Below are 27,720 nucleotides of genomic sequence, written 5' to 3' on the forward strand. Positions count from 1 at the left end.
TAAATTGCAACAAGTTTATATATTTGATAGTTATATATTATAATAATATTGTATATAAATAAGTTTTATTGCACCTCTCTAGACAGCTGAATACAAACAATTCAAAATCTAACCATCAACTGACAATACAATGTATTTGCCACCAGAATTATAAAATGTTTCCATCATGATTAGAAAAAGAACAAAACAGCATGCCTGATTTGGTGTTCCTTCCAAACAAACCAATCGAAAGGAATGAGTAAGCGGAAAGGCTGCCTTGCACCCTACAATACAACGTTTAAAGATACCTTGATTCAGTAAGACAAAAACTAGAGGCCGAAAACGATTATTAACACATTTATCTTGGCTCCCTTCCTTGGCCTCTTGGGTAGTACTTGTTGAGAGTCTCCTTTGGAATACGCTTCAGCATCTCCTTGGGGAATATACGCAGCAACTGCCAGCCAATGTCCAAGGAGTCGAATATTGTTCTGTTCTCATAGGCTCCTGCAGAGAGAATGTGTCACAAATAAAGACATTTATTTAAATTCTGTGTCCGCCGACTGAAAATCCGGTTTAAATAGCTGAACCTAGGACATGCACGAAACTACAGACGAGTTGCAACACTTGCAGAAGTGGACAACTCCGTGGGAACAGCAAGTTGAATTCTAGAAAAATGGTTGCACTCTCCTCATACTCTCTTTATTATTTACCGTTATTTATGTATTTATATTTATAATATTTATGATGGAATAATCTAGGTGATATTTGACACACTTCACAAAAGTTGTACTCTCCTTTGCATTACAATGTTTGTTAAAAGAGCTTGCTGAAAAGTTGTTTCTATGGTAACTATGGCAAAGGAACTAAGTAAAAAGGTGTGATGCGGGTGGGGGACCACAGATGAGCAAGATTCGTCATATGCATAATCGGAATAGGTATCACCTCATTCCAAGTGTAATATCATTACTAATATAATATTAATATATAATATTTATGCAATATTAATACTCTCCGCATCCAACATCAACATGTCTATTAGCAATGTGTGAGTTGAGAGCTCTGCCATTGCAAGAACCACAACATGAAAAGCTTATAGAATGACAATTGCATGAAGTGACAATGAAGTATTTTGTCTAGACCACTATTAGTAGAATAGTAATTTAAAAATAATTTCAATGATTATCATCATCAAATAGTATCAAGGTCTAATGTTTCAAGAGTCTTTGGGATCAAATGGAGAAAATCAATTTATTTTTGACAACTTAGAATACAACCCTACCTGAAAAAATTTACTACGCTAGAAAAGGGATGTAGTGCTGAGCAAATCTCACAAACAGAGTTATACACTAGGCGATTAAAAACAACCAAGGTTACATAGAGAAAAGCAGTGAGGTCGAACATTTCTAGTCATGTTATCTGTAATAATATTTACAGACACTTTAGCTCATTATTTTCAATATCTCTTTTATACGTAATTTATCAACAAATGGCACTGAACAATTACTAGTATGCTGACAGTCCGTATGTATGCGGCATGAGAAATTGTCAGATGTAACAACTATGCACGCAATTAATGTAAAATATTTATTTGATTTGGCAAAGTGATCCCGGGGTGCAGTTGGTGATGTGCCTAGCTGCAATATAAAATATCCAAGTTTGATTGTTATGTGAGGAAATCTTTTTTTCTATATCCTAAGAGTGGTTTCGGAGAGGCACAGCTCTTATTATAGTGAAGACGTTATGCTAAATTTGGAAACGATTACTCAATCAAAATGGTGGCCTCTCAACTAAGTGCTTACGGTGACAGCTTCTAGCTTCATAATTTGAACAACTCTACGAATTTGTAAGAACCAATCTGAAATGCAGACAATCATTTTATGAGATTGTCTGCATTTTAACTTCTATAGCTAATAATTAACCAAAAACAGTAAATTTAGTGATTACAGTACAATGTTGTTGAATATGTCGCATGCTGGTCTGACTCCATTATCAGGAATAGCCACAGGTATTCAGTAATGCATGTACTAGTAGTTTGTACTGTCGAAAGACAAACTTGTCAAAATACCATAACTTGCGGAATACTACTGACAGATGGCTGATAAGAAACAAGTTGTTTACAGAAAGGACTCACCTTGTGTGATGAAGTTCTTCTCAAACTTTCCTAAGAACTCCAAATACTGCAGATCGTCTGAGGTGAGAGCCTCCTCTCCGACCACAGCCTTCATGGCTTGCACGTCCTTACCGATAGCATAGCAGGCGTACTATAACACACAATATATTACTAACGATAGCATAGGAGGCGTACTACAACACACAATATATTGCTACCGATAGCATAGGAGGCGTACTATAACACACAATATATTGCTACCGATAGCATAGGAGGCGTACTATAACACACAATATATTGCTACCGATAGCATAGCAAGCGTACTATATCACACAATATATTGCTACCGATAGCATAGGAGGCATACTATAACACACAATATATTTATTACTAACGATAGCATAGGAGGCGTATTATAACACACAATATATTACTACTGATAGCATTGCAGGCGTACTATAACACACAATATATTGCTACCGATAGCATAGCAGGCGTACTATAACACACAATATATTACTACTGATAGCATTGCAGGCGTACTATAACACACAATATATTGCTACCGATAGCATAGCAGACATACTATAACACACAATATATTACTACCGATAGCATAGCAGGCGTACTACAACACACAATATATTACTAACGATAGCATAGCGGGCGTACTATAACACACAATATATTACTAACGATAGCATAGCAGGCATACTATAACACACAATATATTGCTACTGATAGCATAGCAGACGTACTATAACACACAATATATTACTACCGATAGCATAGCAGGCGTACTACAACACACAATATATTGCTACCGATAGCATAGCAGGCGTACTATAACAAAAAGATATTGTTAGATTTGTACTTGATAATGCGATTTCTAGCATACACTCTCTAAGACAATAAAATTAACAAAAATAGTCAAGTCAGACAGCTTCAAAGATGAGAAGTATTTAGTTGAGCTCTAGAATGTTCACATAATACTCCTACCAGTTGCGTGGTAATTAATAATCTGTGAATGATCATCTGTACTATTGTTACATACAAGAGGTTAGTTTATAAGTCAGTCAATCATGAAGAAGTAACAACTAACAACCGACTCCCAATCATCTGATAACAATTGCGTAGTTAAATGAAAAAATCATTTACCAAATGAACACATTGACTAATCATTGTTATGAATGACGAACAAATGAGGAGTTGTTTACTCTTTGCATTTCAATTTCCAAGAATCTTGTCTTGTTCCACATTTGCCTTTTCCTGAAGCATGCGTTGAGGTTGCGCATATTTGTAAACATTTCCAGATGCAGCACAATTTTCTAGTCCCTTCTCTATTATTTGTATTCAAAAAAGAATCACATACGTAATTGATTTTTATAAAGTTTTTCAGTAACTCCAATGTGAGTTTGTAACCTGCGCACATATAGACATGCACATACAAGCACACGCGCACACACACAAATGCAGCATTAGCCTGCTTACCAGCTGATTAGAGACGTCAGAATGATCTTCTCTTGTCATGCCAGCTCCAATAGCGGATTTCATGAGACGAGAGAGTGAGGGAAGAACATTGATTGGTGGATAAATCTGCCTATTGTGTAGCTGTCTGTCTACATATATCTGTCCCTCAGTGATATAACCAGTCAGATCAGGTATAGGATGGGTAATATCTAACAAGAAAGCAAAGAGGAGGTGAAACTTCTCTCTTTAGCAACTAGTGTTTATAGTCATCTTGTTCATAGACATACAAATATAGACAAATAGATAGTCTGGCACTCAACATATATCAACATTCTCGCTCTCAATGGAGGAGATGTGTATGTTTATACAAACTATAAATATTTTCACATCAACTATTTTCAAGTTTATAGATAACCAAGATATTGTTTTGATGGTCAACAATAAGCTATCTCAACTAGTCATCAACAGGTGATTATAAGGTGATACCAGCAGAGCAGTGCCAAGGATGACACCTACATGCGTGCCAACAATGGCGTGGTAAAGGTGAGATGTCTGAATCTTGACTTCTTTTTAGAAAATATACACGCTCAGAAATACACTTTTCTCATGCAGATGAGCCAGGAGAAAGTATCAGTGTTATGTTAACATCAACAACATTAACTTCACTGCATTGTGCCCACCAGGAAAATCGGGAGCACTGGTGGTACACAAGTCTAATTCGGGAGCAAACTTGCTGTTCAAATCAACATCCTCACAAAGCACACCTATATCGATAGTAACCCGCACTCACCATCGTTAGGCATAGTGAGAATAGGAATTTGTGTGATAGAGCCGTTTCTTCCCTCGACTCTCCCAGCTCTCTCATAGATTGTAGCCAAATCCGTGTACATGTAACCAGGGAAACCTCTTCTTCCGGGCACTTCTTCTCTCGCAGCCGACACCTCACGCAGAGCGTCAGCGTAAGAGCTCATGTCAGTCAAGATGACAAGTACGTGCTTTTCGCATTGGTAGGCTAAGTACTCAGCAGTTGTAAGGGCAATTCTAGGGGTGATGATACGCTCTATCCTGGAGAATAAGAATAGGTAGACTTAAAGTTAATGACTAGGAAATCAGAAATAAAATGGTGAACAGTGCTCGAACAATGATACTAAATGCCATGTAACAAAAAGTGGTGAAGTAAAATGGTAGCAAAACACACGCAGTTGGAAAATAACCTGACATATTTCAGCTTAGATAAAAGGAAACTGCGAATACAGAAAATTATTATCTGTAGTTTTATAAATTACAGAAGAGGTGAAACAACTCCTAAAAATAACTTCATATCAATTTAGTTTGTCAATTTTACTCAATTTTGATGCTGCTTCAAAGCTAATGAGGGGATGAGTGAAATCAATGAACCCAATCCAAACCAATGAATCAATGTTAGCAGACAAGTGAAATGAACAGGGCATCGATGCAATGAGAGCAAACCTACAGTAAACCTATAACCATGTAACTATCTTCTGGTCAGAATATGACAATTAGCATTATTAGAGCTATTCATTTAAAGCATAGAAAAGGATACATATAATACTTTAAAACCTCAAGCTTTGCAAAGGGGGACTAGAAGACTAGCACACAAATACAGAAACGCAATTAGGCTACGTACGTTGGATCATTGGCTAAGTTGAGGAAAAGGCAGACATTCTCCATGGAGCCATTCTCTTCAAAATCCTGCTTGAAGAATCGCGCAGTCTCCATGTTCACTCCCATAGCGGCAAAGACTATGGCAAAATTGTCCTCATGCGAGTCCATAACTGACTTAGAGGGCAGTTGTACTAGACCGGCCTGTCGACAAATCTGAGCAGCAATCTGCAACCAGAAAACAAGCCATGTGCCGGCTATTACAGGTGGTAATAATATGACACACCCTAATATCGACAGCGATAATTTCCATCAGTTTCTTGTCTGTACAAACAAAGTAGTAAAGTGTAGGAGCGAGGATGCAAAAGTTGGAAAGCTAACTTGGAAAATACTGAGTCAATTCGCTGGCGAATCTGTCAGTATTGATGCTGAAAGTCACAAAAGCTGAAGAACAGCGTATTCACATCTGTGAGGAGTGCTTGAGAATATCCTATAGCACTTTGCCACAGTTGATTAGCTGACCGTCAGCGAGTATACTTTTAAATGAATTCGAAAACACCCCGACAGTTGTTCAACTTAAAAATAAGAAAAATTCAGTTTCTCTCATATAACGCCACAGGATATAAAATGGTATCAAAATATAAACCGCAAATAATAAAAAAGTATTAAATACATATATATTACAAAGATTATGATAACAATACAGGTGAATGAACGTTGTAAACAAAAGATAAAGCTTATATTTGATCGTGTTCATTGCAAGATTGATATGATTATAAGCATCTGTTCTCACTCTGGTGTCCTTTAGCCTTTGCACTTTTGAAAGTGGCAAAATGGATGCGGTCTTTTAAACGTGATGACAAAACTATTACGAAGCACAAAAACCATAGTTGTCCCATTAAGCAAGGCGCAAGCATATAGCAAAAGACGGCGGGTGTGATGGACACGCCCATTACAGAGCGACGGCATAGACTAAGAACCATATTAAGGCAAAGCATTTTAAGGATCTTACGTCGTTATGGGGAAGACCATTGGCGGAGAAGATTGGGATCTTTTGGCCTCTGGCAATAGAGTTCATGACATCAATAGCTGAGATTCCAGTCTGGATCATCTCTTTAGGGTAGATACGAGACCAGGGATTGATTGGTTGACCTACAAGGGTTGATGATATGTCCATACACACAAAGATATGCATGCACTGCAGGATATGAAATCAAAGACATCCCCATTCATTTGTACCTGCGCTAAACAGAGGAATGCTTAATATTATCATTACAACTTATCTTCCTCTTCTTGCTTGTTCAAAAACGTAAAATTAGTTAACAATTTCAACATACAGCAAACTGCAGAGTTAAGACAGTGCCTCATAAAAACAAAAAGTGACTATACATATCACACTTAGAAACAGAAAGTGACTATATATATCACACTTAGAAACAGAAAGTGACTATATATATCACACTTAGAAACAGAAAGTGACTATATATATCACACTTAGAAACAGAAAGTGACTATATATATCACACTTAGAAACAGAAAGTGACTATATATACCACACTTAAAAATTTACATCTGCTTAAAAGTGTCATAATGCAGCTTTAGAGGAAATAATATTGTGGATAAATTAAAGGATTCTCAATTTGAGTGGAAAGACAACTTCTCGGCTACTACATACCTTCAATGTCAAGGAAATCTTCAGCTAGTACGTTTGGTCCTTTATCTATAGGTTTGCCTGAACCATTAAAAACTCGTCCCAGCATGTCCTCACTGACCGGGGTACGCAGAATGTCCCCAGTAAACTCACATTGTGTGTACTTTGCATCTATACCACTGGTGCCTTCAAACACCTGTCACAACAGAATAAAGTACAAGTTTCTTTGTTTTCACACAATTTAGAACAAAAATATTTAGAAGATACAGTATAAAGTTTGAGCAAACATTTCTCAACATGCGAAGTAAATTCCAAGATTAATTATGATTCTGTACATAAGAGTGACACAAACTGATAGAAATATCAAAACACACATAAAATAATAAGGATATACTCTACAGGATGAAATTATTCAATGGATTTAATAATTTGCGAATTCGCGTGCTGTCAATTCTGCAGATTATTAAAATCCGCGAATACTTGGCTTTATTTTTAACCCAAGAGAGAATAACTACTATCTTAAATTAAAAACTAGTCGCTAGGCAGAGTTGGTAAACGTAGCTGAGTTGCAAACTCTTTTAAAGTAATCGCCGAGGCTTTGAGTTTAGCCCATTGCCAATGCATCACACTTCTTTACAAAATTATTCAAGGCTGTTACAAGTTATTCGAAATTTGGCACAGCGTCAACATCGCAAAAATCTCTCCTGCAGTTCTTTATGTTGAAAAAACTCATAGCTTACTGCAAGTTGTTAGTTTACCAAAGGCCTCCAAGTCGATAAATATTCATGAAAACCTCTGGATTCAGTCAAAGATTTATCGCTTAGCATGTTGGACATAAATTTCTTAGCTAAATAGAAACCTAAACACGTGGTATGCGCACGTGAAGCACGTGGTATGCGCACGTGAAGGTTTTACTCCAATGCTATTTGCTTTCACGGATTAATTTATTCGCGAATGTGTTCATCCGTGAATAATTTAGCCCGCGGAAATGCATGAAAAGACAATTCTCGCGAAATTTAACTTCGCGAATAATTTTATCCTGTAGGGTATATGTATTTCATCTATGTACCATATAATTGTATAAGACAAGTAATACTGTACATAAATATGTGTATAAATTATGTGTATATGCGGTGTAAATATATTACATATATGTATATGTTTATATGTAATAAGGAAATATATGCATATATACGCATTACATGTATGTAACTTATAATTGTATAATACATGTAAATTTATGTGTATACATTGTATACATTTATGTGTATATGTTCACATGTATTATGTAACAATGAAAAAATCACACAGCACTGGATTTGATTAACTATTATGGTTAATCAATGACAAATGGTCATTACATTGGTTAAGATATTCACGTTTAAACCATAACTGCCATGAACAACTTTTATCGTATTTACTAGGTAAATCAGACAAGCCGATTCCGATTTTGTAATCAAAATAAAGATTAGGCCACTAACTTTCCGAGTAATGAAGGATTTTTATAGCGTTTTAATATCGGTCTCGGAAACAACACGATCGGCATAACAAGCTCCGCCCATAAATACGTGACGTAACCTAGCTTTTTAGGAACAGAAGTTACGTAGGGATGTTTAGACCGATTTAGAATAATAGAGATATGGGTGTTTTAAAATCCATTAATATCTAAATTCAGCCTTAAAAATAATATCAGTCTTTTCTGAAAGGTAGATAAGCTATTTAGCATTGCATATTTAAAAAGCGCGATAACAACGCTAGCTTGTGATAAAACCGCGCTTTTTGAGTTCATTTTTCTCGGCGTCCAGCCCATTTAAATGTCATGCAACAAGCTGCAAGCAATTTTAAATAGTTTATATCCCTTTTATAAAAAACTTAACTTATTTTACAGGCTGGATTTAGATAATAATGGGTTTTAAGACAACGATCTCTATTATTCTAAATCGGACTAAACATTCCTAACTTCCGTTTCTGAAAAAGCTAGGTTTCGTCACATATTTATGGGCAGAGCTTGTAATGCCGATTGTGTTGTTTTCGAAACGGATATTGAAACGCTTTAAAAAGCCTAAATGACTTTGAAGGTTAGTGGACTAATCTTTATTTTGAGTACAAAATCGGAATCAGCGTGTCTGATTTACCTAGTAAGTACGATAAAAGTTGTTCGTGACAGTTATGGTTTAAAGATGTGGTTGCGTAAAAAAGGCCGATTTAATGAAATTAAGACCAATAAAAGGCTAAAACACCAGCTACAATTTGATGTCATTTTTGTCTTTGTAGACAAACCCTGTCCAGAGATATATGCGTTTGAATGAGGCCATCTTTTAAAAAGTCCAAATTCGAGCGGGTGCCTCATTCGTGACGTAACTAGTGATACATCTGAAAAGAGTCCACGAGCGATAAATATACATGTAAGATCGCTTCCTTAGCCAATCATCAGCACGAAATTTTTATATAGGTCGTAATAAATGTTATCACTCGTAAAACGCGTTGTCTGTGATCTCAAATTTAGGGATTTTACTCTATTACTAAATTGCATGGACATCGATATTTACTAAAATAATTAACATCGTTACTTTAATGAATTATTCGATCGACATGTTTTATTGACGAACAACAGAATTGTAAAAATTACTATAAAGTTACTGCGAAGGTGACTCCGAGTTTTCTGAGCATCAGGTGGTTAAAGTGCTCCGGAGGAAGATAGGAGAATGGAGGTAAATTTATCTTTTACTTTGAGTCTCTTATAGATATACTGTTGAGTTTACATTCAGATTATATTTTCCTGTTTGAGGTTATAATGTAATTTCATGTGTGCGCGTGTGAGATACGTATGCACGGTGAGCTCTTGACGGCTTCTTTTTAATCCATAGCATTTAGTGATACAATGGCTTAGATTGATGAATATACTAAAGGTAATATTTTTAGTACTCATTAATACGTACTAATTAAAAGAATTATAACTTTCTGCTATCACCAATCATCGTTTTATAATTTTTTATCGTTTCACCTAGCTATATTTGCATCCAATTTTCTTTGGCAGTTTTAGCTAGCAAATTAGATTTACGGTTTGACTTTAGATGTTCACTTTTATGTAGAAAGTGAAGAAAATCGATTGATCAATGCACATCATCAACTTCCAGAACAAAAGCTTCGAATCGTTGGCTTGGCATACTTATGTTTTTGTTAAACATTTATTCATTTTCAAAATTACACTCGCAATCTATCTTATTCCCAATTTGGAAGCTTTCAGAAGATACGCGTTAGAATGACATATCTATTAATGACATATATTTATTGCATTTGTTTTATTGATTACAGGATGTTTATGTGGTCCGACCAGCCGAAGCAGCTTTGTCAGTGTGGAAACTGCCATAAATGGGAAAGAGAGACTTGAATGTATGCTGCATAAACCATGATGTTTTGTTTGAGTTTGCTGCAGTAGATGAATTTGTCTTATTGTATGAGCTGAAACTATGTGAGTGGCCATGACTTGGATGGATATTTTTGATAAAAGCTTTATGCCGAGATGAAAATATTTTTTCTTGCAAAAATTATATAATAAAATAATATTATTGACGATAATGCAAAACATGATTTGCAGAACATTGAATACATCATAGCCCCGTTGACACCTGTGCTGAAATCTTGTCTGAGAGATGGATTTATGAAGTGCAATCCGAGCTGCATGGACAGGCACTTTGGCATAGTTCGAACATTTGTTTAGTACTTGAATCAACTAATCAAATGTGACCAGTGAATTTTTTTCTACACATTGATACCAATAATGACTCGATAACGTTGACAGTCGATTATACAATGTACATGACTTTTAGGGATGTAGTTGGTTTCGCAACATATTCTTTTCAAAGACGCCGCTTGCTTATTTTACTTAGTAAAAAATTAGTTTCGCGGTGTGGGGAATCATATACAGCCCCCCAGGATAGACGACGGGCATCATGTGGGCGGGACTTTTTGGTGGCTGTATATCATTAGTGTGGGTAGCGACGAGACTGTGCCGATACAAAGACCTTATTCTACATAATTTGCTCAAACATAATTACCGTAGACTGGTAGAATTGGTAGTCGGTACTAAGATGTTTAAACAGCATTTAGAAAAATGCTAATATGACAAGTTTTTAATTTTCCTTGTTTGAGGCGTTTGAGACATTGGTAATAATGTATCTGTAGCTGGATTTAAAATTTTATTCTAGCCAACACAAGCAAATACAAAATAAAATACATGCCAATAGAGCCGCGTAGGACTAGACTTTTATCGCATTAGCTGATGTGAATACGACAGATAGAGACAAGTTGTATGTCGCGTTACATCATTTCGGGCAAGTCTGGGCATGTTTTTTTGGCCTGAGCGTTTTTACCGCGATCGAATTTTTTCGATTTTAATCTTCAAATATCTTGACAATGAGATCGCCTAACACAACAAGCAACATATCAACCGATCGACAACCTTTCTCCTTTTTCTTAGTATTTTCACTCGGTTCATGGTCAATGATTGCGGTAATTTTACAATGGGTTAAGGAGTAGGCACACCTTCGGAGTAGGCACACCTTTTAGGAATTTTTATTTCTAAAATTCTAAACAAAAAAAGTGCATTTTGCAAAATGAATACAAAAAATATTTTATGTGTCTAAAATAAAGCGAAACAAAAATATAACTACTTTATATAATAAGAGCAGTGGCTATCCGTACATCTTTAAACAAGGTTCAAGGTTATGATAAGAAATAGCTTTGGACGATACTCTTACTCGTGACAGTCATATTGGTAAACCGACACTCGAACTCACCAAATAAATACGCAGCTACATGTACTTATTATCTGTGCTTTTTTTGACACACGCGATTTATTTCTCATGATTTCTCATGGCAAACTAGACTGCAAGAATACTAGTACATATACAGAAGTAACCCTATACATTGTTTTCTCTATCAAGTGAGACAAGAGAGAAAGCAATGTTTTCAAGATGAACAACGAATTGGGCGTTATTAAAATCGAATTTGAGCCAACTGTACACTTTACAGGAAATCTTTCATGTTGTACGAAACAAAAATTGTACACAACTTCTTTACGTTAAATGAAACCAACGTTATAGGATGTATACGATATAGGAGCGTCTACTGCAGGGTATTTGATTTAATCCTATACACAATTATTTGAAGTATTCTTCGGTTTTATATATTAGTTGATTTTTTACCTCTGAAGTGAACGAAATAAACTACATTTTATTTTACAAAATATTTGCTCAAACATCTAATGGATTCAACATACAAAGCAAATACCAGAATGGGTTAACTTCATACGCTGAGGATTGAGTGTGTGAGGTAAGAAGCCTAGACTAGTGCATCAAACAAAGTAAAATATAGTAGATTGATCTCTCAAGCTATTTCAATATTAGTGAACATAAGACTGATCAGAGATAATTGAAACAAGTTATCATGTATTAAACGAGTCACGGTAGAGACAGACAAAACTAAAGACCCAGTTGACAGCAACCAAATTAACCAATCAAAGGCAATAGCATGAATATTTGCAAGTGCAAGGCAGCATGTTTATCTTTCTCATGGCGAAAATTTTAGGTTGTTTCACAGTGACAATACTATCTAGCTCAATGTACCCATGTCACTCCACTAATTCACAAAGTATGATCAGAGTTTAAGGCACGCTTATAATAAATAAAAACCCCAACAAGCTCTGGTATTCCATATGTTAAGCAGAACCCAATGATTTCTGTAAATCAACTATTTGGGGTTACTTACGTCCAATTTATAGGCCTATAATACACTTCAAAAATAGTTATGTATCGTCTCCCCTCGACTCATTGCAACTCACCTGTACGACAGCCTTGCTGCCACTCACTTCTAGAACTTGACCGCTTCTTTTGCTGCCATCGGCTAGTGTCAGTGTGACAATCTCGGCATACTTTGGAAACTGCGATAGGAGTAAAATGAAAACACACATAGCAAGTGAGGATGTGAAGCGCTGCGCATGCTAGAAACTTGTCAACACTGTTTATAACAGGATACCAACCTGGATTGCATCTAAACTAGGACTAGCCTATTTTCCGCCACAGCTGGAAGGGAGTCATTCACTTTGCTATAAATTCTGTGATATCACAGAGAATCGAAAGTGCGCAAATTACATGATCTTAAAGCCAAGAGAGAAAACTACCAGTAGACTAGCAATAGTACGATTATTCTGGCATAGACGCTATCTATCATTTAATTTCATGTACTTGATGCATATCTGTAAACACAAACACTGTATATTACGATAAAGTTGTAGAATGATACAGTTGTTTTATCATGGTAAACATTACAGTAAAATTCTGAGCAATAGCGACAATCAAATTCCTGATTTGGAATAATTTATTTAGAAATAAAACCAAGCTACCTATATTTTATTTATTTGAAAATTGTTTAAACAGATTTTGCACCATAATTTGTTTTACGAACCATAAAATGTTAATTATTCTCCACAAGCGCATTAATGATTATACGATAATTTTATTCTAAATTAAAAAGTGTGTAGCTCAGTTTGCATTATATATTTTCTACATAGTAACATAACATAGTAACAAAAGTGAATTTACCAAACTACACAATGGCATGTATGAAAAAATTGATTAGGAAACTAGAGAATGGCAGAGCAATAAGAAAAGAGTAGCAACTACATATGTTTGTACATAAATTTTAGAAAATACATTCTTTGGTATAGTACATTCATTAAACTTAACATTAATAAAACTTACCTTTACATCATCCAATATGACTAGAGGACCATTCACACCAGAGACAGTCTTATAATCTAAATAAGTAACAAGCAACATGCAGGATGCAAATACATGTACGTCATATTTGATAGTACAGGTCAACTTCAACATACGAAATAATCCTTTAATAATAATCGATCGCTTTATAAGCATGGGAACTGAGCACATGTATATTGATTTACAAAATTGCTGTGCTTCAAGAAACATTACACACGTACGTTAAAAACTAGTTTAGGTGCTTAAAGTCAAATACTTGCTTCAGCTTTATGTTGCATGTTGACATGATCATAACATTAAGTTCAACTGTATTCAAGTGATGTGTAGTTGGCATGTAATTGGTTGAAATAGCTATAGATATTGTATAATATCACTGCAATTGTATTACAGAAGAAGCAACTTTCGAAAGCATAACTCAAAATTCACCCTCTTATTATTTCTATGAAACATGCAATCTGCCTATGTTAGTCAGTTTGTAGAAAAATTGATTCACACTCCACACCACACAAGACTTGAAGTTAGTAGAATTTGGAGAAGTGTAGTAAAACTTAGAAATAGAGTCTTTAGCATGCTATATCCATCACTTAATTTTGAATACTATAGCTTAATTTCAAATATCAGAGAGCTTGTATTTGATGCTATTGGATTATTGTAAAATATAGTTGACTATTAAAATCCAATTTGCATAGTCTGACAGTTTGTGGAGAAGAAGTGAAAAGAGCGCAACCCAATCCCGCCATAAGAGATAGTGAACCCAGATTCAGCTGTTTTGAAACATCGAAGACCTTACAGAGACAAAGCAAGGCCTCAGGTAATTACAACCATAATTCAACTACGTCTTAGTAAAACCTGTAAAAATGTCTCAATATAAAAAACTTGCAAAATATACAAAAAACCGAGTGTGCTATAAAAATGTACTCGCGCGAGTAGTGCAACGATAGTTTTTTTGTCCGCATACGATACATTACTGCTACTTTAACCATTTTAAGACGTTATATTTACGTACTTAATCTTGGTTGTGAAATATAATCGCGACTAACTGCGGCATGGTGAACTTTTCCTGCGGCTTGAGGATTATATGACTCCATAACTAGCGCTTCCAACGGTCACTGCCTGAAATGCTACTAGTCGGCAAAGTAGCAATGTCATGTGACTGAACGGAAACCGTCGCTTGACGAACAACGGAAACAGCATATAGTCATGTGATTATTATATCCGTTGTAATTTTGTGAAAAAATGGTCTGTAAGTTAGTTGCGTAGGTATATGCATTTTTGAAACAATTATGATGAAGCAGTTTTGTTATTTAATTATTTATGTAATTATTTATTGTTATAAAAAATGTGTAGGTAACAAATTATGATAAGTGTCATAAATAACAATTGTATTGTCTCGATGCAGTTGTGAGGGTAATTTGTAGTTTCCGGTAATGTTGCGTAAACTTTGCAGAAAAATTGTTCAATTTGTATTCTAGTGTCTAAAATGACAGTTCTCAAAAAGTTTTGGCGAGTAGGAAGTTTGCGTCTTTTTCAAAGCGCATTTTTGTGTCGAAATTGTAGCAGTTCAGCCCACAGTCCCGATTTAGACACAATCAAACGTGATATTTTAGACCACTCTATCAGCCATGTGCCCGCGCTTGGTTGGACTCATGAGTGTATCATTCAAGGTATAAGTTTCAAAGAAGTAGACGTAAGAATAAGTTACATACTGTAATACAGTAAATATACAGTAGGCGATTTCTTCGGCAAAAATCTGAAATTTGTTTGCTATTTGATCCACTAATTTGATTGACTATTATGTATTATCAATTTTAACGATGCAATACCTGTAAATTTATCATATAATTATGTTTTGGAACAATTGATTCATATAAAATTTGAAAAGCGATTTACGATAATAGTTTTTGAAAAATTTGTCTGCAAGCATCATGGGTCGAATTAGTAACAAAAGAATGACAAGTGATGGCTCAGCGTTGCAACTTGAAATCAATTGAAAATTTTTAATCGAATTTTATCGCTTCCTTTCACGGTTGAACACCATGACTGATGCATTGGTTTTGGATGTAGTTTGAACAGAATGGCAAATAGATTCATTCTGAAAATGTAACAAAAACTCTTAAGTGGTAGCTCACATACTGTCTAGTTTTATCGGAGCTTTTTAGACTTTCCTCCAGTTGAATAAGCAAGGATCGAAGCCTAATAAGCTGCAACCTTTTATCACATACAGTAAAACCTCTATTTTCAATACTATGTCGCTCTATTTCAAACCCTTTCTTTATAGTGGCGCTTTATTAGAGATGGCATTTAAATAAAGGGTGGCGTTGTATTTTTCAAAAAGTTCGTCAGAGTTTTGCGAAGCTAAATTTAACCCTTTTACGGGCGAAGCGAATGTTGCCTATATTTTGCACACTCCTTTGGACAGGGCAACATTAACCCTTTTGGATGCAATAAATCTGCTAACTTACCTCGAACTTGTCAAATATCTTTAAATAAGTATGCATTGAGAACCAAGAAATATCTCTCCTAGTTGGTAGAGATATTTGTTGCTTACAGGGCACAGGCTGTAATATCAATGCAAATTTATTGCTTGTAATGAATTTGCACTGATATTACAGCCTGTGCATTGCTTTGCAATTTGTTAGAGCTTTCAGTTTTTTATTTTTCTCCAAATTTAAAGACATTTTGATTTTATAACTATATTTAACAAGGTTGCATAAACGCTCATTGCTCTCATTGATATTTTTGCTTTAGTTCGCAACCAAAACTAGCTTTTTATGTGTAATAGAAGAGGTGTTACGAGTGTCGATTCATTGTATGATCAGATTGTCGTAATGATGCTATGAAATAATATGCTATAAATCTGCAAATTTATAAGTTATGTAATGATAATCTATCAAATGCTACAAATAGATATTCATGAACAAGTGACATAAACGAACCATACATATATTACATGCTGAAACACAAATTAATGTTTCTAAAACAAAAGTATTTGCATCGTTTGCTCAGATAGCTGTGTTCTGATTGTTACTTTTGATAAAATAAACATCTTCTTGCTATTCAATACAGTAGGCGCTCCTACAATGTAAATAATTCGTTTCAGGAATGATATGTTATAAGGATTTTACATTATAAAAACAGTAAAATACATGTACATTTAAACTACCTAATCCTTTCCAAGGTTTTTCCAAACTTACCTCTTTCGGCATAAAATAAGGAAAAACTTGACTTCACTTTTTAATTTAGGGGCTGTACTGTAACTGCAGCATTATCAGTTCATCGAAAACATTTTTCCTTTTTATGATCAATATTACTGGTTTTATCGACCATGATAATTGAAGTAATTTTACAATATGGTAAGTTGATGGAGAGCACACACCTTTGACATTCTTTCACAACAATTTGCTTATTTTCTCTAAACAGCACTCTGCAAAGTAAAACTAATAACAAATATTTTATGCGTCTACAAAAAAGCAAACCAAAATAATTCACAAGAGGTGGTACTATTTGCTCGTTGTCTATCTGTATCCAGGGTAAAGGTTATGATAAAAAATAAATTTCGGCGATACTCGAACTCGTGACATTCGTGGATTGGTGGACCGACGATGTAACACCTGCGCCAATCTATCGCCTTTTTGTTAATGAAAATTTGTATTTGCAATATATATTTACGCAGCTATCCTACCCTCTGTTTCGTCAACACATCAGACAATCTATCACGACAAATTAGGTTGTTGTGAAAGTTGTATATATAATAAATATAACATTACACGCACATCGTTTTTTTAAATTAACAGTCAAATCGAATTCGAAAACTCGCCCAACTTGACACTTTACGCTAGATGAGATTTTTTACGTAGTAGGAAGCAAAAGGTTCACATGAATTGTTTTTGTTATTTGGAATTTACATTATAGGAGGTATACGTTATTGAGCGTCTACTGTACCTTCCACATTGTCTTTTGACCTCAACTTTTCTCCTGCACTGCTGAACTCGTCGATATTAGCGTCCAAACAATTTTTTAGCCGGGCAAAACTTAGTCATTGCCATTTAAAATACACTTTTTGCACAAATAAAGACAAAATTTTAGCCATGGATAAGCTTGCACATCGGCGCTAAGCAGAAGCTTTAGCCTCAAAATAGCAGTACAGATTCCATCAAAATTGCTTAAAGCACATAAATTATATAATTTTTTTATCATATATTTCAATACATCAGAGTCTTGGCTTTCGAATGAGCCTATATTCAATACACAAAGAATAATAGAACTATGAAAAACAGGGTGTCAAAAGTATGTCCTGCAATAAAAATCACTTGGTTACGGTTCCCACAATGTGATGTCACAATTATTATTTAGCCTTAGGTCGTCGATCCCTTTCGCTGCCATTGAGGCTGCACTTCTCTGTGACAGTCGGTGTTGTTAAACCCAGAGAGCGCTAATAAACTAGGATTCTAGATAATCAACAATGCCTGGTGATCGGGCGTTGTGCTAACGCCGACCAATGCAAACACATGTTCTGGATTAATTAATTATGCTTCAATAAATATATTGTCGTTGATAAAGGTAATGAAATCACATCCATTAAATTGTGACCTGCGGTTGCGTGGCCCTAGGACTATATGTCAAGTGCACTTTCGCGAGATCACGCAATGCTTGAAATTAATTAATCTCAGTTGTGCCCCTCAACATCACAATAAAAAGAGAGGGCTCGTGCATAATATCATCGGGAAAACGTAGTATGGTGCTTGGAATCTGAGTTATTTATCATAGAAACAATCTGTACATGGAAAGCTAATGACACTGATTCCTTTGTCATATTCATTGGATCTCTGGAGTTGTCCTACCTTCGCTTGCATTTAACGTCATTATCGTAGTTGATAAATATAAGCGGTAAGCGATAAAATAAGCGGTAAGAGCACACAACACCGAATTTAAAAATTGTGATGTCACAAATTTCGAGCCTATACCATTGAACATTTTTGCGGTAAAGCTCTGGGGAAATCCTATAAACACCAACCGATGTCTGTTTCACCATGTCAAACAATGGCTCATTTGAAAGCCAAGATATTGAAGAACCTGAATAAGCTGAAACAGTGCTTATGTAATTAATGTGCTTTAACTGTTTTTACATACATCGAACTATCAAGACCGCGTTCAACAAAGAACTACTATTAGCATTATACAGTTATTAATTATTTCTATGGTGTTACTTTCAAAGTTTTAGCGAAAAAACTAAAGGTTTGTTGTTAGAAAATGGACTTCGATATGAGCAGCAACAACGAAAGAATTAACTATTATTGGTGTAACTGATTCCTTATTATTACCATTTTGTGGACACTTCTACTGATCACTTGATATTATGGGTTCGTAAAGGTCAAAGAATTTCAAAGTGGCAGTCAAATAGAAGCGGTGTTCAATTAAAGGTTGGCGCTCCATTTTTCAACCTTTCTCTTATAGTGACGGTCAAATAGAGGGGGCGTTCAAATAAAGGTGGCGTTTAAATAGAAACTTTACGGTATTTATTCTATGTGTAAATTAAATCTTAAGCCATTGGTGCACAAACTGGAAGATTGGGATAGAAAGTTCAATATCTGAAAAATAAATGTTTGGTTAGTCAAAATTACTGATAAAAGATTCCATTTAAAAAAAGATTGAAATCCAGAGCCAAATAATTTTTGAATGAAAATTACATATCAATTGGCAAGGTTTCGCAAAAAAATTGTTTGTTCAATTGTAAAAAAGCTGGAGCAGTTTTCTTGTTGATATGTTTTAATTTGAGCATTTACTCTTTCGTTAAATCCTTTTGTACATTTGGTGAACTGCTCTCCTTTTTGCTCTACTTGAGCTTTATAATCAAAATAATTAAGTTGTTTTCGATAACTGGATTTCTCTACCAACCATTTTCAGTAAATTTTCAAACTTTCCCTATCATTGGTGTTTATTGCCCTATTTTGACATGTTGGTTTTCACAGTAAGCTGAATATAGATTTACTCCAAGATAATTTAGCTGTTTGACTAGTTATTATTCAATGAAACTCGCGCAATTCTTTAAACTTTAATGCAATCTTATATAAGATTTAGAAACTCACTTCTATGATATCACATTATTTACACCTGTTGGACGTAATAATTAGCTTTACAAGTATTATATCTGTGGCGATAAACTTTGTATTGTTTAAATGCAAAAGAAGTTTGGAATCAAATGTGCTGTAAAAATAACACTGACTACAAAAACATATGCATAATAGGCATTAAACATCTTCTATTTGCTGAGTTGATTGCATTTAAAACGATCGACTCACTTTCTAAAATTGAAGTAAATTGGTATCATCTCCCTTATTTTAACCTGCGTGTTCCTCCAAGTCTTCATGCGCTTGCACCACTTAGCATAATTTCGTTCTGTCACTTGTGTTTGTATAGTGTTACGCACTTTTAACCAGTTGCCATTTACTCATCTTTGTTGTCAATTTCTTTTAATGCTACTAAAACTAGCTGTTGGTAGCTTTAACTTTTTATACATTTTGTTTTATTTTCCAGGAGCCATTGACTATGGATATTCTAGTTCCGCTCACGGTCTCTTTCCACGAGGGGGTGCAGATTTAGCTTTGCATTTCTATGACAAATCTAATAAAGCAGTTATTGACTCTATGGAAACAAAGCGGGCTGAGGCAAGCAATGCAGGTGATGAACCTGTCCACATATCTTCTGGAAAACTGGTGCGAGATGCAATCGAGGCTAGAATTAGGTTTGTTTTTGTTTTGTTATGTCTCTATGAAAATATATTTGCTTGTCTTTTGGACTTGTGGTGGCACATTCTGCACCTGTGTAAGACCTGGGTCAAGTCAAGATTAAATGCAAAAATATTTGTATAGGTACCGGTTGCTAGGTTTAACAGGTTTCTTTAGATTTGAATTCCTTTTTAAGTTTTTTAATGAAACTGTTACGATTGTTTTTTTTTCTATTAGCTCTGTAAGGGCGAGTCTTACATAACATGTGAACAGTAGTATTTTACATTTTATTGTTTTATCAGTAGTCTACTCTCAATGATTTCTATGATGAAGTCGATTTGATTATTTTCTCAGCTGTGGATGCTTTGGGTTAGTGCTGGAAGGTTAGTCATAAAAAGCTCTATTCTAAGGCTACATTTTGCTCTCAGTGGATCTTCTTTCTAAGTCTTCTGTAAGAGATGAGTTTTGTGTTGGAATACAAATACATTGGTTGATTCTCTATTAGCTAGGTCTCAATTGTGTTATCTAAGAATTCTGATTCATCGGTCTATGATTCTGACTTGCAATTCTGATTTGCACTTTCGATTCGTGTTTCATTATTTGTTTGTTAACCCTCAAGGATGACTAGTGAGTACAGAGACAGCTGGCCTCAAGCAATGGCCCTCTTGTCTTCTCCAGCCATCGCTGCTGATTCTCTTCATCTCCTCAGCACGCTGATGGATGACATTTGGTATGAGGCCGGTGACAGATCTCATGACATGAACTGGTATAGTAAAAGAGCCTCACTCGCTTTTATTTACAAGGTATTTTATTGAACTACTCTCCTTTCCTTTCTGCTAGTTATAAAAGCTTGCGATATATGCAATTATTTGTAGTCTTAATAAGCCAGCAACAGTACGCCGTCAAGTTCAATCCAGTGAGAGCCTGTTTAAATGATTGCTTCCTCTTTGTGCAGTATTTTGATTAGCAGAGTTTCCTAGAATATTATGACCGGTGTTTAAATGCCGCATGATAGTCTGAAAGCCGGTGTTAAAATCTGTCTTTTTTATTGGGTGGTTTTGTCTGGGCCAACTCCCTATGAATCTGTTGTTTTATCACTTAATGTTTTTTGAAAGATTTGTGTTCGATTATTTTGGTATGACATGCTTTATAACCTTTTAACACAATAAATGAATGTCAGATGATCACTTGACAATATCTGTTATAAGGATTAACATTGTGGATTGTTAAATATGAAGTTATTTTCATATGAAGCATAAACTTCCTGGCAGAGCTCAACTAGGTACAGAAGATGTATTACGCTACTTACTGCGTGTCTGTAATAGTCATTCCATCGTGCATTGTGCACTAGTTTTCAATAAGACAACCACTTGCATGTTTAGCAAGAAATCCATTTTATCTGTTCCTGTCAGAGCATTCTGAACAGCCAGTTGTTTTTGTCTCTGACTCTCTGAAATTTGAGACCCTGTGTCTCCATTAAGCTGCTCGTTCTAGTAATAGAATTCGAGGATGATGGGAAAATGCCTTGTGGAGCGAATATTTAATAATGTTGCTGATTTATAAATTACTTAAAGTTGCCTGTACTGCATTACAGGACCTGTACAGTATAGTGCCTAAAAATACATAAAAATAAATTTAAAACAGGTATTTTGGGATGGAATGGATTTCATATTTTCATATTAGTTTTAAAGAAAAATATTGCTTCATAACACAAGTAAATCACATAACGAGCTTGGTCTGGTAATGATATAAACGCATTCTGTGAGGTCCAACTGTAGTATCGTATGCTATACCATAATCAGTATTAATAGCACAGGCTCTATTATCTCCCCCTGTACTATCAGAGGGCATGTATAGTTGCATACTTCTTATTTGCAGACTACAGAGCTGTTCATGCTCCAAGACAAATCACATGACTTTGAGGAGACATGGAAGTTCCTTGATAGAAGGTTTGAAGATGTGGGTATGGTGGGTGGTACGATATCTGCGGTTGGCGACATAGCATCAGGTAAGTTTCTATTATGTAAACATCGCAGCAGTAGCACTGCCCATTGAGCAGTGCTACTGCTGCTTTTGAAAATTATTGAAAAACATTGAAAACTAGTTTTCCGGTTTGCGGACGTGTTGGATTCTCTAGGCTATCTGTTGATATCTACATGTACTTACTAGTTTTTGCGTGTATCTTTATATATCTATTTTCATATATATTCATTTCCTATGTAAATATCTCAGCAGGATGAGCTCTAAAAGTTGTTTATTGTCGGTATATCAGAAAGTTTTATTTTGGTGATTCGAGGGTCGAAAGATCTTTTCTGTTTAGGTCTGTTTATATTATGTATATTTATATAATATATATTTATGTAATATTTATATTATATATATTTATATATATATTTTTATAATATTATATTATTTATATTATCCCACGACCAAACACGAGCGAAGCGATTGTTTGGGAGCTTCATAATAAATGCATATGCGCACACAACTCCCGAAAAATTATCCGTCAACGGCCATTACCAAACCCTTGTACCGAAATCCCATCAAAAAATTTAACCATTCATGTTTAGAGTTGTTTAAGTGTAATAATGATACAAAACACATATAAACATATTTAAATATGTTACCATGTCTTTGAAAAGTTGACGCAATATCCTAAAACTTACCCATCTGATCGGATTATACATAAATAGACAGATTAATTCGGCCTAAAATCGCAATAAAAACTTGACAAGCCTTTTTTAATCAAAAGACCTGCCAACGAAACGCCGATAAGGCCATGCGACAGAGAGTAGAACCATTAAGTAGCGCGCATTTCACGAGAAAAACGTGCACATTTCACTAGTCTATAACATTGTCCAATTGCCGAAGGTTTCTGTAATTAACGTAGAAGTACTGAAAAGTGATCGTTTCTTTTTTGTCGATTCTACCGGACTCTGACATTTTGGACACTTTTAATGAGTACTTTGGTATTCCAACTGATGTCCAAAGCAGTGAAAGTAAAGGAAATGACGATGATGTTTTTCTAACGATTCTTATAAGATTATTACAATATTTAATTGTAAGAATAATCATCCGATTTTGTAAGATTATTATGAGATTTAGTTATAAGAATAATCATTCGAATTTACAAGATCGAAGTATACATTGACCGATGGTGTGCAATATGTTACTGTTATTATTTTTCTAAAGATTTGTTGATGATACTGCAGCTGTGCCCAATATCGCGGTACTGTCAAGCAGTTTTTAATATCTGCAAAATTAAGTAATAGGCCTACATTTTCTTATAGATATACATTTATTTCTATGACAACCAGCTAAAATCTGTTTAGATTTTTAAATTCAGCATAATTTTTTAGATATAGATACAGAAATCTAGATAAATATCACAACTTTTTGGTATTGGTTGCTATGACCAATGATATACAGCCCCCCCAGCCTGTGTATATTACACAGCAGCTTGCCATTTTACTTCTAATATTGCATTTCTCCTATTGCAGGGGAGAGATGTAAACAAATAATCTTTTCCTTTCATTATTGCTGTTTGTTGTACATAATAACACCCAGTACATTACAGCTACCATTGCAGCTACCATTGCAGTTCTCCTTCCGCACTGCAGTGCCATTTGACTGCTAATATTGCATTTCTCAATCGGCAGTACCCTTTCTTTTCCCATTATCACATTGGTCATAGGCTGTATGACAGGGGAATTTCTAGTATTATAATATAATAATATATTATATTATTTATATTTAAGGTTTCATGCAGGGAGGATATAGGAGTTTATGGACTGTGATGAAAAACATGGCAGGGATTTTTCCGAGGTGACATCTCATGCAAGGAGGTGTCTCCCTACATTGACAGCCTTACAACAGGTGGCACTCTTGACAAGCTTGAACGTGCATTTTTAATTATTAAATATTAAAATAATTCATTTGGCAAACCTATGACATCCCCTAAAAATTAGGGGTAGTCAATTCACTGAATGGTGAAATATGTCTATTTTTTCCCCTCTCTTCTATGTATATTATTTGGCAAAATAAACAGGAAACAGCATAAATGCTCTCTTGTCTCTATCTATCGAGTAGTCTGTCATATCTGTCACCTCTTCCCGAATGTCCATAAAGTGGATTAGAAAATAGGAATTCGTCTTCTCTCTGTAATGAACTCATTGTATACGTTATATCTCTTCGTCTACAATCAAGGACAAACTATGTTATTACAAAAACAATGAAGAATTGTCATTTAAAAATTAGCTATGTAGTCATTCTCATTGCAAAAAGTTTTTATTTGGGTTACTGATGCAGCAGTTGGTACAATAGTGAGGCTTGTTCTAGTTAAATGGATGAAGGCGCGAGTCTGGAGGTTTTTATCATTGATTTTTTACTAAGTTAACCACTGGTAATAGTATTTGAGCTTTTAAGCCTCTCTATTGGCTATGTGTGTTTTGCGAATGTCACCACAGCCAAATACTATCCGTTGATGGCATCAGTTTTGATTTTGGAAAACGTCTTACATTCTTTACAAGCAAGTCTAACTAGATATTACTAGTGATTAGAGGGAATACTTAGCATTTCACATATTTGCACGTGCACCATACATACTCAGAAACCAACCTGCTCTGTTGATGTTTGCGGTAGATGTATACCGCTGCTACTGACATCATCATGAACCCTGTGAGGGAAAGTATGAATATGCCTATGTTCTTGTATCCCAGAATGCCTATAGAATGTAAAGGCTATGTCAAGTGTTTTGAGGTAGACAAGATGGAATAATGTACGCTTGATTGAAGCAAATCACAATATATAGTCAAACATGGATAACTCGCCCACGGATAGCTCGAATACATGGTTAACTCAAACGGTTTCTTTGGTCCGTTCCCACGTAATGATAAATTGCTATAGATAACTCGACCTCAACTCTGTTAACTCGAACAGTTTTTTGCCCAACAGCTACTGAGACAGTTGTTATCGCTTTAAAAAATCACTTTATTCCAAGTCATAGAGGTAAACCTCAACTTTTCTTAAATCATAGGCGTCGTTATTACCACTGTCGGCAAAATATTTTTGTCAACGACTTTTCTAAAGGTTTGGTGAATTTTGATTTTTACCAAACATCCGCTTAGCGATCGCCTTTCGGAAGCATGGAAAAGTGAGGTGACCTTCGCATAAACTTAAAAAAAAATCCGCAAAATTGATCTCGGTTAAAACGCTCAAAAAAAAAAGATGTCTTTTCTTCTGAGCATTTCAACAACGATCAAGTTTTGCCAATTTTAATTTGAAAAACGTCCTGGCAATAACATCACCTCAAACAACAAAACGATCTCAAGTGATAGAAAACTCTCCTATACTTTTTGATAAGAAAGCTTTAAACTTTACATTAGAAGCATTTAATTTGAAACAAGCCATTTGTGCTTTTGATTTCTATTATAGTTTGTATATGTGCATGTATCTACTAATAAATAAATAAATACATGGACTTGTGACAGCGCTCTGATAACTTGAACGCTCTGATAACTTGAACACTTTCGCTCGGTCCCGTGAAGTTCGAGTTATCCATGTTTGATTGTAATTATTTTTCAAAAATTTCATGTACGCTATGTTTCCATGGCGTGCATGATGTTTAGGTTTGTGTCAATTCGCAAGATGGAAATGACAAGAATCCACGAGTCAAGTAAGTTTTGTTACTCGCAAAACTTTATTAAGTGTTTTATGTTCGCGAATGATGGAAACGGCACCTGAGATGCGCAAAAAGTTCCCTTCTTTCATTTTAAACATTTTCACTTTCAAGTCGTTTTTATTTCGGTTTAAGTGTTTCGAATGCACAATCTTCCAAATTCTGCTAAGCGAGACATGACTGCATCGCTAATTGTTAACCTATGACGTTAACATGCTTAACCTATGACGTTAACATGTTTAACCTATGGCGTTAATACGCAACATGCGAATGTGCATTAAAACACTTATCACATGTAACCACAACATGCGAATGTGCATTAAAACACTTATCACATGTAACCACAACATGCGAATGTGCATTAAAACACTTATCACATGTAACCACAACATGCGAATGTGCATTAAAACACTTATCACATGTAACCACAACATGCGAATGTGCATTAAAACACTTATCACGTGTAACCACAACATGCGTGCAACTCCAAATCCGCTTCATGGAAACACAATGATAGCCGCCATATGGTTTTTCGCGGCATGCTACAATTTCTATCTTTTAAACTCCCATGCTAATATGCATAGATTATATACATGTCAAAAATTGAGCCCATGTTTCAAAATCATCTGTTCAAAATGAAGATAGCACCTTGTTTAGCCGCTGCGTTCCAAGGTTTGGATAAATGATTACAACGGAAACTATGAAGATATCTAAACATTTTAAATGCATAAGAAAGCTCTTAACAACAACTTACCAATGATTGAGGAAATATGTTGATGGGCATAATGGACACTACCAGTTATGTTCTGTTTGTTGGTGAAACTTCTGTTAGAAGGACTCAGAGTAGTGTTGAATGTATTCGCAGTAGATACAGCATTTGTGACTCTTTCAATAAGGTTACTCGTCACTGAATCACAGACCATATTTAGGAGCAGTCTAGAGCGGGTGTATGTAATCTATTGACGCATTTATGGTTTTATAATTAGGAATAGCTCTTCAAGGAAACCTCTTCAGATGCACAAGTTATTCAAAAAGGAAAAATTCTGTTTATTCTTAACATAGTCACAACTAATAATAAGTGACTGTTTTCTTATGTTATAATAGTAATAGTCCTTTGTGTTTATATGCTATCAGAACTGTTACACTAATATCATGCGTCATGTTTATCTATAAGAGAAATTAGGAAAATTTATGAAAAATCATTCTTGTGGATGCTTCATATTTTAAAACATCTAATGTGTACATCATTTTATAGGACGTTTCCAAAACTATTCTCAATATAAATATGTATTTTGCATACATGTGTTAAATTCCTAGAACATAGCAGGAATATATATAAAAAAGTTGATAAACTACTGTAATCTATTTATATACTATTAGATTACCAACTTTTAAAGTCTTTTCATTTTTTCTTTTAACAGAAAACATCACTTTGTTGATGATTACTAAAGCCAATACAAAGTAATACATAGTCACATTTATAACCTCACTGAAATGGTCTCGCCTAGAAGAAACTAAGATACCGCCTACCTTATTTGGTATTTTAAAGAACTGTCTACTATACCTGTTAATATGCTGCTAGTTGTTAGGTTTTCAACATTATTCTGAGTTGTCATAGTTAACAAGTACCGATGTGCTGACGATTCAGACTGCACCCTTTACATTCATATTAAGAGCAATAATACATAATACCTCTGTTGAACACG

The 27,720-nt window shown here is 35.0% G+C and overlaps 2 protein-coding genes across 2 annotated transcripts; one reads left to right on the forward strand and one right to left on the reverse strand.

The window, feature by feature from the left end:
* Positions 1 to 14,769, reverse strand: LOC137404554 (V-type proton ATPase subunit B). The gene is made up of 10 exons (XM_068090781.1): positions 14,619 to 14,769; positions 13,595 to 13,650; positions 12,676 to 12,774; positions 6,858 to 7,029; positions 6,195 to 6,334; positions 5,208 to 5,410; positions 4,350 to 4,624; positions 3,581 to 3,768; positions 2,111 to 2,240; positions 1 to 483 (listed from the first exon to the last, which is right to left on the reverse strand). The coding sequence occupies exons 1-10, from the start codon at positions 14,698 to 14,700 to the stop codon at positions 338 to 340; spliced, it is 1,491 nt and encodes a 496-aa protein (XP_067946882.1). The 5' UTR covers positions 14,701 to 14,769; the 3' UTR covers positions 1 to 337.
* A 271-nt stretch (positions 14,770 to 15,040) lies between these two features.
* LOC137404415 (ubiquinone biosynthesis protein COQ9-A, mitochondrial-like) lies at positions 15,041 to 24,398 on the forward strand. The gene is made up of 5 exons (XM_068090616.1): positions 15,041 to 15,276; positions 20,147 to 20,354; positions 20,957 to 21,140; positions 22,216 to 22,345; positions 24,096 to 24,398. Exons 1-5 carry the CDS (start codon positions 15,093 to 15,095, stop codon positions 24,164 to 24,166), a joined length of 777 nt encoding a protein of 258 aa, XP_067946717.1. The 5' UTR covers positions 15,041 to 15,092; the 3' UTR covers positions 24,167 to 24,398.
* Positions 24,399 to 27,720: the final 3,322 nt, after the last annotated feature.

Source organism: Watersipora subatra, chromosome 9 (genome assembly GCF_963576615.1).
Source record: "Watersipora subatra chromosome 9, tzWatSuba1.1, whole genome shotgun sequence".
NCBI classification, from domain to species: domain Eukaryota; kingdom Metazoa; phylum Bryozoa; class Gymnolaemata; order Cheilostomatida; family Watersiporidae; genus Watersipora; species Watersipora subatra.

Bases quoted from the DNA above. Each gene is read 5' to 3' on its own strand.
- LOC137404554 (XM_068090781.1), bottom strand. From the start codon at position 14,700: ATGGAGTCATATAATCCTCAAGCCGCAGGAAAAGTTCACCATGCCGCA. The intron at 12,775-13,594 runs GTAAGTTTTATT...CTCCTATCGCAG, and splicing joins TCATATTGGATGATGTAAAG to TTTCCAAAGTATGCCGAGAT. The intron at 6,335-6,857 runs GTATGTAGTAGC...CAACCCTTGTAG, and splicing joins AGATTTCCTTGACATTGAAG to GTCAACCAATCAATCCCTGG.
- LOC137404415 (XM_068090616.1), top strand. From the start codon at position 15,093: ATGACAGTTCTCAAAAAGTTTTGGCGAGTAGGAAGTTTGCGTCTTTTT. The intron at 15,277-20,146 runs GTATAAGTTTCA...TTTATTTTCCAG, and splicing joins TCATGAGTGTATCATTCAAG to GAGCCATTGACTATGGATAT. The intron at 22,346-24,095 runs GTAAGTTTCTAT...TTTATATTTAAG, and splicing joins GGTTGGCGACATAGCATCAG to GTTTCATGCAGGGAGGATAT.